A 19,300-nucleotide genomic window follows, 5' to 3' on the forward strand; every position below is an offset into this window, starting at 1 on the left:
ATGTAGTACCAGATATAAATACACACACTAAGTAATATACATCCATTTTGAGGCCAAGAACATAGGTAATTGCCCTCAAGTTCATCATCAGACCTAGACTAAGGCCAAGAGATTAGTATATTAGTATAACAGAGATGATAAGTCGTGTGTTTATCTAAAGTAAGATTCTGTTTTGCACATGACTTGTGCCCAGAGAGAGATCTGGTTTGGAGTCTGGAAACTCTGCCAACCACAGCTTGCCCAGCCCAGGCCAACCTTTCCTGCAAGTCTGAGATGCCCATTCTCTTAATTCTACTCTGCCTCAACTTCTATCTAGCCCAGAATTCTTTCTACAAGCTTGCTTTCTAGAACCAAGTTGCATCTATGAAATGAAAGAGTAAATGGAATGACTCTCCTTGTCTATGTCAAGGTTACGTGATCCTATACCTCTAGGTATTTATATAATCCATTGACATTTGGGACACCTTGCTTTATGCCAAGCACTACAGGGAGAAAGCCTTAGAAAGTCTCATGGTCTTATACTGCATCACAACATGTAAATAAAGAACTTCCAGGCTTAGAGAGATGGCTCTACTGTTACAAGTACTGGCTGCTTTTGCAGAGGACCTGAGTTCAGCTCCTAATACCCACACTGGGAAGCTCACAACCACCAGTACCTCCTAATTCCATCTGCACACATGTGGTACACATAAACTCAAGCAGGTACATACACACACACACACACACACACACACACACACACACACACATCTTAAGGAGAAATTTGAAAGAAAAAAGAAAAACCTTTGTAGGAAAGGAGAAGTGTTGCAATGAAGATGTGATAAGAATGTTAGAGAACAAGATGCTAGCTTTCCTGGGACCTCACCTGACATCTGTCCTGAAAGCACTATAAGAAATGTTAAACCTGCTGGGCAGTGGTGGCACACACCTTTAATCCCAGCACTTAGGAGGCAGAGGCAGGTGGATTTCTGAGTTCGAGGCCAGCCTGGTCTACAGAGTGAGTTCCAGGACAGCCAGGGCTACACAGAGAAACCTTGTCTTGAAAAACAAAACAAAAAAAGAAAAGAAATGTTAAACCGTGGCCTCAGCATTAGATTGGTGAGCTCGGATCAAACCATGGCCATACATTAGCTGTCTGATGTGGCCGGTGGGGAAGACATCTAGATGCCTTAAGTTCTTCATCTAGAAAATGGGTCTAATCATCTCAAGCACTCTCCATCCTGGCCTGTAGCTGAGGGACGGTGCTGTGACAATGGAACCTAAATCATAGTCTATGTATATCTGCTTGTCACTGCTGATCCTCAGGAGACTCTCCCACCACCCAGGTTTCATTTAAGAAGCCACTGGGGATTTCTTTCACTGTCATTAAAAAAATAAAAAACAAGGAGAGAAGAAAATACAGAATTATACAAGAAGGAAGATGTTCTTTGGAGAAAGTCGTAACTTGCAGAACCATTGGCCCTCCACCTGGAGGCAGGTACAACAGAAATCTCCCTAGATCCAATGTCTCAGAGGTTTCCAAACTCACCAATTCTATATTTAGGTACCCATATGTTCGTATTGGCCACAGTTGCCCACAAACACAAACACTTCAATGCACAAAGCAGCGATTTCCAGAAAGATTTTTCTTTTTAGAAGAGGTAGATTCTACAAAGCTTAATCGGTCTAAGTGGTTCTGAAATATTGTACCAATTTACATCAGAAAGGTCATCATGAAGAATAAACACAGGATTCTGCTCCCTGTCTGGGATTTAGCTGACTAACTCCCACTAATGTTAATGGGGCTATGCTGCCAAATCCCCAACCATCACCCTGGATATTTGCTCCAATCCCTTACTGTTGAGATTGAAATGTGTTTTACAAATCAAAGCTGATCCTGAGATGGTGCAATGAGCCTCTGCATAGTCAGACAGGACAGTGTGGCTGATGCCTGGAGACCCGACACAGCTCAAAACAGCAGTGAGAGGCATTGTTGAAAGATGTCTCCTCACATTGTCTACTCTAATTCTCATGCCTTCCCTTACCCTATGTGTAACACTGTCTGCTTGTTCCAGACTCCTCACTTCTCACTTCCTTTTATGAACCCCAGGGAAATACAGATCCTTAGTTTTCCACATCTTCCTCAGCCAGAAGTCATATTTGTGTGGCTCACTAACTTCTCTCTTTGGAGTAGACCTTCCAAAATAACCCCTTGGTGGTGAAATATTTCTATTGCAGTCTATCTGAGATCATGGCTTTTCCCCCAAATGCTGCAGATTCCTAACTCTGTGGTATAAGCTTATGCCTCTCCAGTCCTGCTCCTGGCCCCAGGACTCCAGTCCCAGATATTCTATTACCCCAAATGTTCTGCACAGCTTCTTTCACTGACCCTGAGAATGGAAATAGTTAAACTGTCCGGACCTTTTCTACTTGCTCTGAGTCTATGTCAAGCCTCCAGGTCTTATCTCTGCTACAGACCCTAACTAACACCCAGGCTGGTTATCCTCAGAAAACCAATAGCAGGTCACAGCTTCCAGGGATTTACCCAGCATCAGCATATGTACCTAGGTAACTAACACTGGCTCTCAGACTCTGTTCTATACCAGGTCAAGCTGGCCGTCCACAGGGAGGGAGCAGGTATTCAGCAGCTGCCCACTAAACTATGATGGGTTGACATAAAATACTTTTCCTAGAGATGGCAGGCAGCATTTGCCACCACCCATGGACTGGAAGCTGATACAAGCAAGGAGCCTTGAGACAGTCTCATCATCTTGACAAAAAAAAAAAACAAACAAAAAACAAAAAAAAAACCAAAAGACGAAGTAAAAACAAATTCTTAGTGAGGTTTTCTTATGCCTTGTTGATTGAAGCTTTTCTGTTCCCCACCATCTCCATTTCCCAACTCTACACATATCACACACACACACACACACACACACACACACACACACACACACGAATGAAGCAGATACACAATCTTCTTTTTTTAAGTCCAAGCTTTTGAAACGTGACAACCACAGATAATGTTCTGGTGTTTGAGGCCATCTGCTTCCCCTCAGGCTGACCAGAGACCTTGTAAGGAGTAGAGAACAGCATGCCCTTCTCTGTATTTATCATGACACCATCCAGAGTATGACAGACCATTGTGTGCTCAACATATTCCTGAACTAAACTGAATGACTTTCTATTGCTAAGTATTTTAGGACACCTGAGCATGTCAAGAGAAGCTAGAAGTGAGGGTGTCAGGAGCATGCTTACAAGTGATAGTACTTTGCTTACGACATTAAACACATTGGTATGTGGGGTTGTCTGTAGTTGGAATCAGCAAGAATAACAGGCCTACTGCCTGTACATTGCTCCTTATAGGTGCCAGAGGCTTGGGGCAATGGCCTGGCTGAGCACTTTGTCTGGCCCATAGCAGGTCGGTCAGTGGTCATCTCTGGTGTTACATCAATGCTTCTTGGTGCTGTTCTTAAAGTCCCAAAGTTAAACAAAGCACTGGCATCATTTTAGCCTCATTTAGGCTTGGTTCAACAAGGTCTGCTTGGCAACCTGCTAGTGTAACGTTTGGGTGGGCACAGGCTTATGTGCCAGGCATTGTCTTAGATGGGACTGATCTTTGGTTTTTGCTGCTGTTATTTTTACCCAACCTCCCAACATCTGAAAGAGTCTAAGGAAGTCTGTGTTAAGTTATAGTTTGATACCAAATCTAGTAATAGATGATTCTGAATGTTCATTTAGTGCTACTTAAAACGCTCTCATCTTTATATAAATGCTCAGTAGAACGTTATGCTACTACAAACACTTGTCTTTTGACTCCCATCTCTCTTGGCTTCCTAACACCCCCTTCCTCTTCTGTCCACGCTGAGCTGTATCCCTGCTCAGACCTTCATGCTCCATGGACATTTTAACTGGTGCCATTTCTGCTCTAAAGGCCTTGAGACCTCCTGCCAGCCAGCCATCTATAGCTTCTCATCATGAACTCCAGATACATTGAATGTGAGGTGTGACATGAGAACCTCATCCTTCCCTTTTTCTTCTCTATTTAATTGATTCTTATGACCTTCTGCTAATGTTTCTGGCTCACCAGTCCTCATCCCTAAGAGAGGAATAATGAACACTAGTGGTGATTCTTAGCTTGTATCAGCAAACAGTTTAGAAATTTGGTATGGACCGAGGCAAAGGAATTACTATGCTTTACTACTATTTCCTGTTACTGCTGACTAAATGTTTCATCTTTCTGTTTGAGAAGATACTTTTTTCATAGACCTCAAGCGCTAATGTTAATGGTGTTATCCTTGTATCTTCAAGCTTCCTGGCTCTGCTACAGGAGCCCTTTGCTGCTTAGTGTCTTCAGAGCAACATCTACACAATGTGGTTTCCCCAGGATAACCTCATATACACCCATTGTTTCGATGTTCCATTCAGTTACATACTTTGTTCTTATTCTCAAAGCGCCTTCTTTTATGGATATATATCTATAGTTCCCCTAACTATGAGGACACCTAAAGATGTAAAAATCCTTACTGTGTCCTCCCAAATTACTGTTTAGAAGCCCTGATACCAGTATATCAGAATGTTGCTATATTTGGAGAAAAGTCCTCTAACTGTGTAATTAATTTAAAAGGAGATGATTTCTGGTGACCTGTACCTTTAGCATATGTGAGACAAAGTCAGGAGGATTGGGGAGGGGGTGTTCAAGACCACCAAGGCTACAGAATAAGACCCCATCTTGACCACTCATCTCTAAGAAAAGGAAAATTAAAAATGAAGCCCAAACCCAATCTGGCAGTGTCCTCATATAAAGAGGAATTTAGACACAGAAAACTTGACAGATGTGATCTTACAAACAAGGACCACAGACACAGTGTGGTGGCAGCCCCCATGAAGAGACCTCAGAAAATAGCAACCTGCCAACACCTTGGTTGTGCATTTCAGCTGCTAGAACCAAGAGAAAATTATTTCTCCTATCCATGTAACTCTATTATCTCAGCCCTAGCATACTAAACGAGACAAACTAAAGTTGCTAATAAAATATAAAGTAAAATAAACACAAGTAGTGTCCAAAGTATTTCTGTCCTCCAGGGTCTTCTCATTTTTCAAGAAGCACACTGTTCTGAATATTGCTTGTAGACCTGCCCTTCTCTGTGTCCAGAAGTCAGAGTACATAGCACGGAGCTGTTATCACTCATCTATGTGACCTTTGTGATGTTTGAGGACCTACAAATGACAAATTCTGTACTTTCAGTTATTTTTTCCAAACACTAAGTGATTTAGTCCCTCCAAGCTACTTGCCAAACTTTTAAACCCAGTTAAGATGTTGCCCACTGCCACACCAATGTGTACACACACACACACACACACACACACACACACACACACACAGAGAGAAAGAGAGAGAGAGAGAGAGAGAGAGAGAGAGAGAGAGAGAGAGAGAGAGGCAAACATATATGTACTTCTACATGGACCGAAAGGACTTAAAGCTTACCAAAAAGCTCAGCCATGTAAAATGTATCAGTAGCATCCTGTCACAAAATAGAGATTAAGGTTGCATTCATCACACGGCTATGTGAACCATTAACCCATCCATTTAAATGTCTTCATTCAATAGAAAGCAAGACATTGTGAGAGGTGTGACCATATACGGAGAGGATGCTTTCTTCTCTGTGACTTACACATGGGTTCATCATCTTGTCTCTTGCAGGTGTTTAGAAACATCAAAAAAACTGCAATACATGAGGCTCATCGATGAGGGATGCATTTCTATCAGGAAACATTCCTGTTCTAATCCTACATCAAGGCATAAATACAACAGACCTTGTTTTCCACACAGATTCCCATTTCTTTCACACCCAAGCATATGCTAAGAGAGCTCAAGCGACACTCTTCCTTCAGCTCTGGGAGGTGTCTTGAAACATTTTTAGCTTACCAAACACAAGGCAGAGGAGAATCTGTTTCTTTACTCAAGGATAACCATCTTCAACCGCTTATTTATGCTGCAGATGAAAACCTATAGATTGAAATAGACACATTTTCATTCTAAAATTGGCATTTACGTGGTCATAGTTAAAAGATGTGACCATTATGTTGGAAAAACAACCACCCGGGAAAGTCTACACTGGTTCCTGCCGTTCAAACCAAGAGCTCATTAAGATTAGAACATGTATAAAGTTAAAGAACAGAGAAAGAACATTGGTCTACAGAAATAGGACCGTATGGCTAGAAAGGTCTTATGAAGTATAAGCAGAAGATTCATCCCCATTTAAAGATGTAACAAAAAATGGCTGAGGAGAAAGTCTAGAACTGTGTGATACTTCAGCAGGCAAACTATTACAGCTATTTAAGTCAATCAACATTAAGTCAGACTTGAGCTCCTGTTCTTCAGTTGCACTGGCCACATTTTAACATCTCAGTAGCCACACGTAGCTAACTGTTCCCAGATTAGACAGCATGGACAGGAGAAATTATCATCACTAGAGAAATTCTAGTAGACAGTAATAGTGTAGAGAATGCCTTCTGAACTCTTGTTAGACAACAGGTTGAATAGCATGCCTGCCAATTGTGACAATCCATGGTGAGAAAGAGAGAGAAAAAAAAAAAAAACCCCACTCCTAAACAGAGTTACCATGGCCCAGTATTATTGACATTTGTAGCCCCCAAAATATACTTACACGGACAGAGAAACGTCAAGTTAAAGTAAGAAAGAAGATAGGAAATACCACTCGAACACCTCACCATTCACATTTAAACATTTGTCAACGTGGACAGCTTCCTTCCATCTGCCCAAAGCTAATTGAACTTTGTTATTCATCTTCAGATACGTGCCATCTATTGTTCACTTCCTGGACCAAATGTCTGTCCAGTATAACATTTTTGAACATCCATTTAAACAAACAGAACTCCAATCAAAATAGAAAAATGCAGACTCTTCCCAGTTTACAAAAAAAGGCAAGAACTTTATTTTAAACAAATCCTCGGTTGTATAACATACCACATCCATATCTAAATCAAAAAAAAAAACCCCATAATAATAAGAAGAAGAATTCAAAGGAAATAGAGGGCTTCCATAAAAACACATTATCTGAATGCTACCCTTGCCTAGTGCTTCAGCTAAATGCACAGTGGGTGGGAAAGGTGGAATATGGCACTTAAATGAATAAGAGCAACGAGAGGAAAATTGTCTCAGTCCAAACAACAGGTTTTTTAACCTTTGGTATATGTCTCAAATAAATATTCATAAACACATCTTAACCGATAATATTTACTTCCAGGTTTGTTAAGCCAGTGATTGTGTGCATGTGTGTGTATTTCAAAAATAACTGATGATATAATAAGTTGGGATTGACATGGGCTGATTAAGGTCTCTGGTGTGAGCACACAGGTAAGTTCAAACCATGGCAAAATGACGTGCAGCCGTGTAGCACAAAATTAGGTAAGAAATTATAGTAAGATCTACCAGTTAGAAATTCTGTGGCTTGAGTAGATACCCTCCATTTCAACAACAACAACAACAACAAAACAAAACAAAACAAAACCCCACATATTTTAATTCTATCCACAGTCCATAATCTAGAAGGCAGAAATATCCCAAAGCTCATAAACACATGCTCAACAGTGAAATGACCATCTCACAGAAGTGTTGTTGAAATTCCCTCCCTCCCATCCCCCACCCCTAATAAACAGCACCAGTGCAATTTGAGTTTTTAAAAATTGGAAATATTGAGACATTCCTAAGGTTTTTTTTTTTTTTTAAATGACTAAGAGCCAGTCATAGGGGGCTCTACTGCAAACCTCTGCCCTGGCCAGTCTCCAAAAAGCACCCCATGTAATTCCCTCTAGCTTGCAGATAAACTGTGTCAGGGCTAATGTAAGGCCAGATCAAGGAAAAAGAAAAGCTGGCATGCTATCCTGGGTTTGAGGGAAAGGGGCATGCTTAAGGGGGAGAAATATCCTCCAGGATTTTTTTTTCTGCAGCCCAGGATAAAGGTATGTGCTGAGATGGGTCACAAATTTTATATCAATGAGTGTTTGACTCATGCCATTCACCAGAATATGGAGCTCAGCAGAGCTAATTCTTGCTTGGCAGCTACGCCAGTTCACTATTATCAGGAGCAGAAAGGGCCATTAAAGAAAAGGCCCAAGGATGTCCAGCTTAGCCGTCTTGTCACTCTACCCAATGGTCTCTGTAGAACTGATGGTGTGGCATGTGATGACAGTTCTACCTCTCCTCCTTGTTGATGAAGACCTCTTAATATTCGTATCCTAGACCTTCACAGCGAGCATCAGGCAAATGAGGGCAAACCTGTACACCCTCGAGACATCATCTGCCTTGGGGCTACTTGCCACCCAGCAGGCCTTCCTCAAACCTGCTCTTTCACACATAGGCAGAGTCACTGGACTGAGTCCTGCCAAAATTGGGAACACTGACTCGAGGCAGGTCTTTGTTACGTATCTCATAGACTGACTTCCTCTTGGCCTGGGCTCCTCGGACAGCCAGTTTGATCTTCCGCCATCCCAGATGGTTAAGTTCAGCCAGATTGAGCACCACACAAATGCCACTCACAGCAAACATGAACACCAGAAAGACCGTCTTCTCAGTGGGTCTAGACACATAACATTCTACCTCCTTGATGCAGGGGTAACGGTTGCATTCATACAACCCTGGGACACTGAAGCCATATAGAAAGTATTGGCCCACCAAAAACCCAATCTCCAGAGCATTTCGAAACACTACTTGGATGATGTAGAAGCGGGAGATACCTTCCTGTCTTCGGAGCTTGGACCTTGCTGCTGTGCGCAGCCCAGATGGATGTGGAGTCAGCTCTTTAACTTCTAAGCAATCTGGTTCTGTCTCCTTACTGGTGGTCTCTGTGTTCTGAAGCACCCCATTGACAATGGCATTTTGCAACTTCTTATCTTCTCGTTTGCTCCCTCCACTGCCCCCACCCCCAGTTCCTCCAGGTCCCCCTATAGACTCAGAAGGGTCTCTGTCCAGGGCTAGGAAGACAGTAGAGTACCGGCGTTCTCGCTGCTTGGCGGATTGGTGCACAGAATAGGTGATGAAACAGAGACTGGGGGTGCACACCATTATGATCTGGAAGACCCAGTAACGTATATGGGAGATGGGAAAGGCGCGGTCATAGCAGGCCTGGTTACAGCCGGGCTGCAGGGTGTTGCACACAAACATGGTCTGCTCATCATCGTACACCGTCTCCCCTACAATGGCCACAATGAGTATCCGGAAGATCACCACCACAGTCAACAGGATCCTGAGCAGAGGAAGAGGAGGGGGAGAAAGGTTCTCATAGGCTAAGTCATTGATGGAAAGTCCCTGTTCTTTGCTTTCTGTTTCAGTGCTTACCAGTCCTTGAACAGGGGAGCTGTCCACCTTTGAGTGGTACTGAACTGAGAGCCTAGAAAACAATTTTATCTCTTTTCTGCTTGGTGCTGGTAAGCTTGTAATATTTCATATTACAGGGATCTCACATCTACACATTTCATACATGGTTTATGACCCTTTTGTAGCATATATTTCCTTTTGTTATATATATATATATCTCAGCTCTATGTAAAGAATATCTAGAGATTCTAAACACACCTTTACTCTGGCAAATGCATGCAGAATCCTTCGCAGAGGAATTGTGTTTGAAGATCTATACCTGGGGTGAGTATTAATTTTTATATGTGTATGTCCTAGTCTCAACATGTAGAACTTAATTCTCTATAGAAACAGTTATGAATACAAAATTCACATGTCTACAAACAAATCGGTAACTGCAGGTAGCTATAAATATGAATATCCATATACATGTATGTGTATATAAATATATACATATAGATATATTCACAAGAAGAAGACAGCTATGTGTGCGGCTCTCTGACACTAAGTTTTAACAGAGAACATGGTCTAGCTTAATAAATATCTGTTAAAGAATGGTGCATCTGCTGTGATGAGCAAATCCATCTCCCCACTTGCCCTTCTCTGTCCAAATGCAATTCTGCCTTCCTTGTAGATTCTATTTAGGGAACCAGATGGAGATTGGCGCTGACTCCGGAGAGTGGGGGTACCAGGACTGAGTCCACAAGTCCTTTTCTGATGAGGGAAGTGTGAATCCCCTCCCCCCTGTGGTGCTTTATAGAGAAAGTATGGGGGAGCTGGTCAGGAGTGACTGGAGGAGGGGGGCGTCACTGGGCGTCGGGTAATCCCTTAATGCAGGCAACACTGGCACTTGGACAGAGGTTGGGGAGGAGGCAAAGGGCTTGCTGGGGGGTGGGGAGCTGGGGGTCGTTAGAGACAGGAGAAGGTATTCCCAAGGGCCGCCCGACGGGCCGCTGACGGCTGGCTTGGTGCCCTTACCTCCCAATCATAGTGGAGTGCTGCTGCACCGCGGCTTCCAGCAGCCTCTCCAAGATGGTCCATTCCCCCATCGCTGTGCATCCGGAGGCAGCAGACAAAGACTGGGCAGTATCGGGCACGTTCTTGGTCCTGGCCCCTCCCCGGGCCGCACCTCCTGACAGGGAGCGAATTGCCCCCAATTAAAGAAGCAAACAAAAATTGTTTTAAAAAAATCCACGAGGCCCTCCCCCTTTATTGCACTTAAAAGAGGGGAGTAGGGGGAAGCAATCTATGTGCGTCCCAACCAATGGAGCTGCTGGCGCGGTGCGGAAGAGCTGGACAGCACCTCGGTGCCGTCCGGGGGTCAGGTGGACTCCCGCAGTCTCTCGGCGAGGGGCGGGGCTGGGTGGCAGCGTGCAGGTGGCCGAGCTCCTGCCCGCCGGAGACCGGTGTCTGCGCCGAGGTCCCGGCGATCTTGCGGTCTGAGGGAGGGTCCGCGCACCGACCCCAGCGCCTGTCACTGGAGCGGGCACCTGGCGCTCCCGCGCTGCGGCGCGCAGAGCTGGCTGCGGGGCTGGGGAATCCGCGGCCACCGCCTCTAATCCGCCCTTAAGTAGTCTCCGCCTGCGTCACGCCAGGTCGGCGGAGGGGAGCAGAGCGCGGCGTGCCGCTGTCGCCGAGCGTCGGAGCCCGAGGGGCCGCGGCCGCGCGCCGCGGGGGGGAGGAGACGGTCTGGAGTCCCCCGCTGCGCCGGGGATGGGGAGACGGAGGACTGCAGCGCCCCTTGGGGCTTCTGAGGCGCCCAGGTATCCTCACCTGGCCGCCAGCCTCCCGCAGGAAGAACAGACACGTTGGTGAGTGAGGATGGACCGGAGTAGATGGCTTAGCTTGTCCCTGTCTGTCCCTCACCTTTAGCTTTGGGCCTTCTGAGATACCACTAAAATTCCTTTTGTAATGGTGATGGGGGAAGGGAGTTTTTTTAGCCCTTACCGGGAGAGGACGGCCGCCTGCGAGAGTGCTGCAGAGGGTCCGGACTTCGATGTGTGGATCAGGTGCTGAGGTGCGGAATACCTAATGAGACTCCTCCTGGCTGACGCCTAAATGCAGGTGTGAAGGTGTTCTGAGCAGGAAGGTCTGGGTACAAAGTATTTACCCACCAAACAGGTGCCTAGCAGCGAGCCAGGGGCCTTATTGCGTTCTCATTTCTCCCGGCACATATCAGGAGGCCGTGATTTCATTTGCACGTAACTGATGGGAGTAGGGGATGCTAGTCAGGTCAGCACGGCTGTCCAGCCTGGATTTAAGGAGACCCAGACCCAGTGTTTATCTAGCAGAAACAGCAGCTCACAATCTCACCCCACCCCCACTCTCCTTATTCAGCCTTTGCTTTCCTCCCTCCCTCAAGGAACAGATTCTAGAATCGGTCTTAAAATTTACATTTTGTTGTCAGTTCCATCTACAGCATCTACTTAATTGGTCCCAGGAAAATTGAGACGATCACACCAGGCTGCTAATTAACGTAGGGTCAATTTTAGGAGACACCAAAGTTGGGAGTGTGTCATATAAATGTACCGAAAGCACAATGAGTAAGGTGTTGTCATCCTTTCAAAAATATGACTGTGAAAGTGTTTCTAGCCGCTCTTAGGAATATAATGCGGCCTTAATTACCCACAGGGAACATACACATAGGCTACACCGGGATGTGCTTTTGATTCTAGAACAACTGATTCCGTTGGGTATCTCATGGCCCTGAGGAAGGGCCAAGAAGGATACGTAGTAGGGCCCAAAGTCCCCACACACCCTCTTCTGCATGCATAATGCTTACAGACAGAACATAAGCTTGAGCACCAGAGGACCATTGTCCCAAGATTGTCTCTTGGGGTTGACACTTCTAGCTCAAGGACGCAGCTCTTCACTGAAGGTAGTGAAGGGGTCCACTAAAAATAATGGAGACATGTGTATCATATAAAGGCAGTGTCATGGTTACAGTGGGGGTGGTTTCACTCTCTGCAGAAAAAAAATTGTACAAGAATGGAGACAGAAAAGAGATCTTTCGAGTTAGTTAACAGATGGGATGGTGATTCCCTTATTTCAAGCGTGATGCACACTCCCAGGCTCTCTCTCACTCCCCTGAGTCCCTATATTTGTTCCAGCTATGGCAGACATTTTTGGAGTAGAGAATCATAGAGAGACAATGGATGACAGAGTACCAAGAACAATCTGTTTAACTATCTTCAAATGTCCCCTAATATGTTGTACAACTCAAAATCGCTTTCTGTGCTTAAGGCTTTCCAAAGCTTTATAGTGAGTCTAATGCAAATTTCAATCACTGACCTGTGACTGACGTGTTAATCATCAGTTTATTATTTGAAAATATGCTTCAATACAACAAATGGACGACACACCAGTATCACTGGTATATAAATACTCAAAACATTTCTCTATAGAACCTAAAAGACATCTATGGGTTAAGTAACTTGTTTTTTAAGGCTACAGAAACTTATTCTTAGCACCGTTTTTAAAAGCAACAGTTTTTATTTTATTTATTAAAAATGTAATTGTCAGCCAGGCAGGTGGTGCACGCTTTTAATCCCAGCATTTGGGAGGCAGAGGCAGGTGGATTTCTGAGTTCAAGGCCAGCCTGGTCTACAGAGTGAGTTGCAGGACAGCCAGGGCTATACAGAGAAACCCTGTCTCAAAAAACAAAACAACAACAATAACAACAAAAAAATGTAGTTGTCAGTTGCACTGCAACAAACAGAAAAAAAGCACAAACCCCAATTTCTCTGTGAAACTGTATGAAAATACATTCAGGAAATTAAAGTTATAGGCTGCAAGAAACTTCCATAGGACAAAATATAACTTTAAAATATTTATCAATTTAAATTTTATTACCTTACATTTCAAACCTCTGTATTTCAAAGGTCAAAGATCTGTCAAGACAAATGTGCAAGGGTGTAGAAATGAAATCTAGAGAGAAAACACAAATGTTATTCCAAAAGTTGGGGCTACAAAATCCAGAAAAGATCCAACTTTTAACTATTTTCATTTTCAGAAATCATTCATGAGTTGTCTAACACAGTTGTGTTTCACTTTCTCTTTTAAGCCCAGTCTACTCCATTTTCAAGGGGTAATTTGCCTTGATTGTTCTGCATTAACTATGAAGAGGTTCTGCGCACAGCTGGGCCTCTCTGACCTTCCTTGGGGCACTATTTCATCTGCCTAGTTTCTGACTGGCTCAATTCTCCTCTGATTGAAGATACTCATTTAAGTCAACTGCAAAGTTCCTCCCATTAATTCTAATTTAAATCTCATTCTACAACACTAAATAAATGTCATCAGATGAAAATCAAATTTAGGACTAATAGAATTAACCTTAGTATCTAGTAGGCCACTTGAGTATGTTAAGAATACAGACAGTTAGGTTCCATATCAGATTGCTAAATTAAAGTCTGGGCAAGTAAGGTTCAAGTTTTTGAGTTGCTAACAATCTATTGTTACTTGAAATTTGGAGAACTTTTACATCCCATGCTTGCTAGTGCAGGAATGAATCCTAGAAACCAAGAAATCCCACCCCAGTCTTCACAGATCTTTAAGCAGGCCTATATGTGCCTCATTAAGTGAAACTTCATAGGGACTGTACATGTTAGGGTAAAGGTGGACCTTTCACTTCTGACCTCACTAGAACATAAATCCTTAGGGAACAGAAGGCATAATTCATCCACCATGCTGTTTTCCATGGCATCTTTAGCATACAGCAGCAAATGCAGTCAGAGTCTTTGGGAAGACTGACATAATTTAAAACAACAAAGACCTTTCAGATAGTTAGGATCATGGAGAACATAGGCACCTGAAAGTATCTAAATCACAATAATTTCTGGGTTGTTCACTTTGTAAATCCCTGTCTTAGCAAATAGCAATACACATTAACCAACTAGGGAAAGTTTCCTTTCTTCTATAGGAAAAGGGGCAAAGACTAGTGAAGGGTGTGGGTTGACTATTCTGACTTGAGAATGGAATGTAGAGCTTCCAACAATGACATAATTTTCTATGTGAATGTGTCTGAATGTGCTCCTACCTTTACATATGCTTAAAACTTCATTTTCTTCAACCACAGGTTCCACACCGAACCTGTTAACAGCTTGACTTCAAATATTTGGTAAGTGAAACCTCACTGGAACGTCACACTTGTAAGAATATAGGTTGATCTGTTGACTTCTGCTTTCCTGGGCCATGTGTGATTGGGATGACAGGGACGTGTACTCATGGTGCTTTCCACAACTCTTCAGCAATGTGGAAATGAAGCATTTGTTGGAGGACTATATGAAGACACACAGAACATCGAATTCGTGTGACCTAAGAGAGCCACATGTTCCCTGACTGGAGATGGTCTCTGCTTTTCTTTATGGTGTATTTTTAATACATTGGTATTTTTAATTGGTATATTTAATTATAATTTAATTGGTATTTTAATTCATGGTGTATATTTAATACAAAGAGGAAAAGGGGATCCACTTGCCACATAGGGATCTTTACAAATTACAGCTAGTCTGTATTACTGAGGGTGGGGGTGTGTTGATAACTACTGGTCCCTGCTGCTCTCCTCTCTCCTCTTTTCCTCTTCACTGTGGTCATGACACTTGCTAAATAAACTAAGCCAGGTAGTGCTGCAGCAGCACAGCTCATGCTGCAGCATCAGCATCAGCATCAGCATCAGCATCAGCATCAGCATCAGCATCAGCATCAGCATCAGCATCAGCATCAGCATCAGCATCAGCATCAGCATCAGCATCAGCATCAGCAAGGTGGCCTTAGAAAGCTGAGCAGAGCCCCAGACACGTTTCTCCTGGGAAGTGGCAACATCTGCAGTCTCCTGGGATTTGTGTGATTCAGAGGGACGCCATTCCACTTGGGATTGGTCTTCACATTAAAGTCTTTCACATATCATTCACAAACAGAAGTAACTCAGCTTCATCTCCCCCAGTGGCTTACATGCATCTGTTCCCCAATGGAAATCTCAAACTGTCGTTGGAAGGGGCAAAACTAACCTGTCTTAGGAGACTTAAAAGAACATAAATGGCAATTGGAATCTATTCTTTGGTGCAAAGGGATATCTCCCTTTTTATCTTTTGTGCTTCTTCCATATGTTTAAATCTCAGTCCAGATCTTTAGAGAATTGCCTTGAAGGACACACAAAATTTACTGTCTCAAAGACGAATAAAACTGTCCAACCTACAGATCATGATAATCCTAAATATGGTCAGACTCTGTTGCTATCTCATGAACCCAAAATCCAAACTGTGACCATGTTCCTAACTAATGGTCTAATCTACCATCTTCCCCTGGCTAGTCCTTTAAATAAAAGAGTATGTACCCCTTTAAAAAAATCACATGTACAAATTCCCCATTCCTCACTCACCTTGTATATAGAAAATATACCTTGCGCAGCAATATCTCAGGGATTAACGTAATATGGTATTGTGGCCAAAGCAGATGTGTGAAATCACAGCAAATAAATTAACACTCCATTAAGAATCAAATCAGCTCTGCTGACACACAATCTTTCCCGTTTATGTCAAGTCGTGATTCCCATTCACATCGGGAGCTTCCCAGGGAGGCTCATTAGACCTGCAGGAAGAGATTTCTTTTAAGTCAAAGCTATTCACAAGTTATTCAGCTACAGTGAGGGCAAAAGAGCCTTCCTGGCGTCTGGGTACCCGCCCCTCCACGATCTCTTTGTCACTGTCCACCCAAAGCCCCAGCCACGCAGGATATAGCTAGGCTTCCTGCTGAGTTTGCAGTCTGTATAAAAGAGATGAGGAAATTACAGAGGAAATACGTGTGGGCAGGGCCTGCCCTTGAGAAATTGTCAAACTGGGAGAATATCTTTTGGTTGTCATCAGCACCCTGCCTCTGCTTCTTTTACACCAGAGTGCAGTGCTGAAAGTCAGACTTCAGGGTTGAGTTCTTCTTGCTGCCTTAGCTAAGTTTCCAATATTATAAGGTGGGATCGGAGTGAGTTCCCAGAGGAAATGTCTCTAGGAGTTGAAGCTTATGCTCAAGCCCTATGTGGACCCTAATGGCTGCCTACTTTTTAGCTTTCTGAAGCTGCCAACATCTGTTTTGTCAGGATCCCTGGGACTCAGGGGTAGTCTAGTTCAGAGGTTGTTTTTGTCAACCAATTTGGCTTCTGGTCTTTCTTAAGCACCCGCAAAAAAGACTTCTATAAAGAGGTTCTTGTTTCTGCAGTGGATTGAGACCAGAGAGGGGCTGCCCTCACTTGGTCATTCTGTATTCAGTTTAATTCAGTGGTTCTCAACATGTGGGTTATGACCCCTTTGGGGGTTGAATAACAGATATACTGTACATCATATATTTACAGCGTGATTCATAACAGTAGGAAATTATAGTTATGAAGTAGCAATGAAATAATTTTATGGCTGCGGGTCACCAAAATATAAGGAACTGTATTTATTAAAGAATCGTAGCATTGGGAAGGTTGGGACTCTTTTGCAATATACTCATGTTTCTACCCTGGTGGATTCACATTGAATTTATATCCTGTTGATCATTTGAATTCTCCATCATTATGCTTCCTCCACTCCCACCCCTTACTCTCCCACCACAAAGGAAAGTAATCCGATAAGAGAACACACACAGGGTGTTAATAACTGATAACCACTTAATGTATTATCCCTCTCAGAGGAATTATCCTTATTTAAGTTGCAAAGCCTTCATCCAAAGAAATGAAGTTTTTTAGGTAGTTTTTTGAATACTATGCTTTAAGAAGTGAACAGCTATTTGGAAGCAAGGGATATCTAAACCTTTCCAAATGATATTGCACAAAAAGTACTTGCTTCATTTATTGCTCTATAAAGGGTTCAACTTGTGGAAATATGGGAATCATACAAATGCAATGATTCTTATATTTACTGCATCTTAAAATCACCAGGGAGCTTTGAAAGCTCACAGTACCTAAGCTCTACTCAGACCAATAAAAGTCAGCATTCCTGGAAGCGAAGTCTATGCATTTGTATTTTCCAAAGAAAAAATATTTAGCTTATTCTGGCTCTAATATGCAGTCAAATTTAAGCCCCACTGTAATAAAGAACACCATTAACTACAGAGTCGTGGTACTCTTAACAAGCCCAGTGAAGCGGGCTTTTTGCTCATGATGGGAATGGCTGCTGCTGAACACAAAGCCAGAATTTCATTCTGAAAATGTGTTCATGTGGTTCTGTAAGTACTTAATATAATCCACACAGGCTAAGTAGTTAGTTGCTAAACTGAAAACACCCATCTCATTTCATCCCAGTCCACTCCTGGCCATCTGCTCCTCTGAATTTCCATTACAGGAGCATGTGTGTATTAATGAAATGATTGCATCCGATTACATCTTTTATTCAGAGCAGAAGAACAGTCCATGAATTCTGTCCTCAAGCATTATTGTTTTTGTTGTGAAGTCACCAATTAAGTTTACTCCGTTTCAGGCAGAGGTGGGATTGCTGTTCAGTAAGGTAAGAAAATAAATCAAATATGTTACTGCTGATAATAAAATTATAACTTTGCTGCCTAGCAACCAACCATAGGATAGAAACTTCAATCAAAAATATAAGTTCATTGTTTTCTTTTGTTTGTTTGTTTGCTTGCTTGCTTTGTTCAAGACAGGGTTTCTCTGTATAACAGCCCTGGCTGTCCTGGTACTCTCTCTATAGGCCAGGATGGCCTTGAAATTAGAGGTCTACCTACCTCTGCCTCGAAAGTGCTGGGATTAAAGACATGTGCCACCACCACCAATGGTAACTCCATTTAAAACTTTCCAAAATATAGTTTATATTCTGATCAACTTATTCCAAGTGGTATAAAAGAGGACCACCAAGCAGTTGAACTGTCTCTCTCATTTCCTGCACTTTTCTAGAACAGCGTGGATAGTCAGAGAGCCACATACCTGGATCATTTACTTTGTAGTTGTTTTGTTGAGTAGGCATCATAATAAAAAAATGGAAGGAGACTGAATGGATACATATTATTGTTTATTTACTCTATTAACTAGTACTTAGTTATTATACCTAAATTATTACTCTATTGACTAATAACCTTTTCTACCTCCAATCTTTCAGAAGAGCATTTTCTTTACAGTTTTTTACTGATTCTTTGTGAGATTCACATCATGTACACCAGTCCCACTCATCTCTCTGTCCCTTTGTATCTACTTTCAACCCCTGCAAGCCCCACCCACTAAAGAGATAAAAAGCAAAAACACAAAATAAAAAAATAAACTATAACAAAGGATGAAAAACATTTCCTCGTGGAAGCTGTAGCATATCAGTGTGTCCCACACTATACACTTTGTCCATGAACCTTTACTTGCAAATGTTCATTGCAGTGAGTCATTGGTCTAGTCCAAGGCATATTTAAAAAAAAAAATCAATAGACTTTCACAAATATCTATTATGTGTTTATAATCATTGATTCAATCACACCCTCCCAAATCACTTATACTTCATCTCCGCACATGCAGGTTTCTGATCACATTCATTCATTTGTTCAATGAGACTTAGTCATTGCTGCCTGTGTGCCAGGAGAAGACAAACTGAGTAGAGCAACATGGTCTCTGACCTCATCAAACTTAAAATCTAGTAGGAAAGACATCTGCATTTTAACCACATGGTAATGAATCAAGTAATCTCAAATGCCAAAGTTTACATTGAAAACTGTGGTTAAAAACAAACTATTAAGTGACCACTCTGAGATATACAGGCCATGGTGTATAATGGATCAGGGAAAGATTGGCCTACTCTGAAGGGATGCGTTGGGTGATGAAATACATTCTGTAGCTGAGATCGAAGGGAGCAGTAAGCAAAACTCAAGGGACAGGGAGAGCAGCATTCTCAGCTGTAGAAACAGCACAGAACAAACCCTAGGTAAGACACAGATGCACATTTAAAGAACTGAGTTTGAGTTTTCTCTGTGGCTCAGCAAAGC

The 19,300-nt window shown here is 42.7% G+C and overlaps 1 protein-coding gene and 2 long non-coding RNA genes across 7 annotated transcripts in view; 2 read left to right on the forward strand and 1 right to left on the reverse strand.

Annotated features, from left to right (window-relative positions):
* LOC143441396 (uncharacterized) overlaps positions 1-10,328 on the forward strand; it is an 89,134-nt gene extending 78,806 nt beyond the window's left edge. For both annotated transcript variants that reach the window (XR_013108750.1, XR_013108751.1), the window contains exon 3: positions 9,334-10,328. This is a non-coding gene — a long non-coding RNA (uncharacterized LOC143441396). The remainder of the gene's footprint in view (positions 1-9,333) is intronic.
* Gjd2 (gap junction protein delta 2) lies at positions 6,908-10,620 on the reverse strand. Its single transcript, XM_034494271.2, has 2 exons — positions 10,337-10,620; positions 6,908-9,248 (listed from the first exon to the last, which is right to left on the reverse strand). Exons 1-2 carry the CDS (start codon positions 10,405-10,407, stop codon positions 8,354-8,356), a joined length of 966 nt encoding a protein of 321 aa, XP_034350162.1. The 5' UTR covers positions 10,408-10,620; the 3' UTR covers positions 6,908-8,353.
* A 395-nt stretch (positions 10,621-11,015) lies between these two features.
* Positions 11,016-19,300, forward strand: part of LOC117702975 (uncharacterized) — a 54,174-nt gene continuing 45,889 nt past the window's right edge. Inside the window, exons 1-3 of one of the 4 annotated variants that reach the window (XR_013108749.1) lie at positions 11,016-11,169; positions 14,433-14,474; positions 17,810-17,832. This is a non-coding gene — a long non-coding RNA (uncharacterized LOC117702975). Of the gene's footprint in view, positions 11,170-14,432; positions 17,833-19,300 lie in introns of all 4 variants that reach the window. The other 3 variants (XR_013108747.1, XR_013108748.1, XR_004606122.2) reach the window with 3 other exon arrangements.

The sequence above is a fragment of the Arvicanthis niloticus genome, chromosome 2 (assembly GCF_011762505.2).
Source record: "Arvicanthis niloticus isolate mArvNil1 chromosome 2, mArvNil1.pat.X, whole genome shotgun sequence".
Taxonomy (NCBI): Eukaryota; Metazoa; Chordata; class Mammalia; order Rodentia; family Muridae; genus Arvicanthis; species Arvicanthis niloticus.

Coding starts and splice junctions, on each gene's coding strand:
- Gjd2 (XM_034494271.2), bottom strand. CDS start 10,407: ATGGGGGAATGGACCATCTTGGAGAGGCTGCTGGAAGCCGCGGTGCAG. Junction 9,249..10,336: donor CACTCCACTATGATTGGGAG/GTAAGGGCACCA, acceptor TCCTCTGCTCAG/GATCCTGTTGACTGTGGTGG.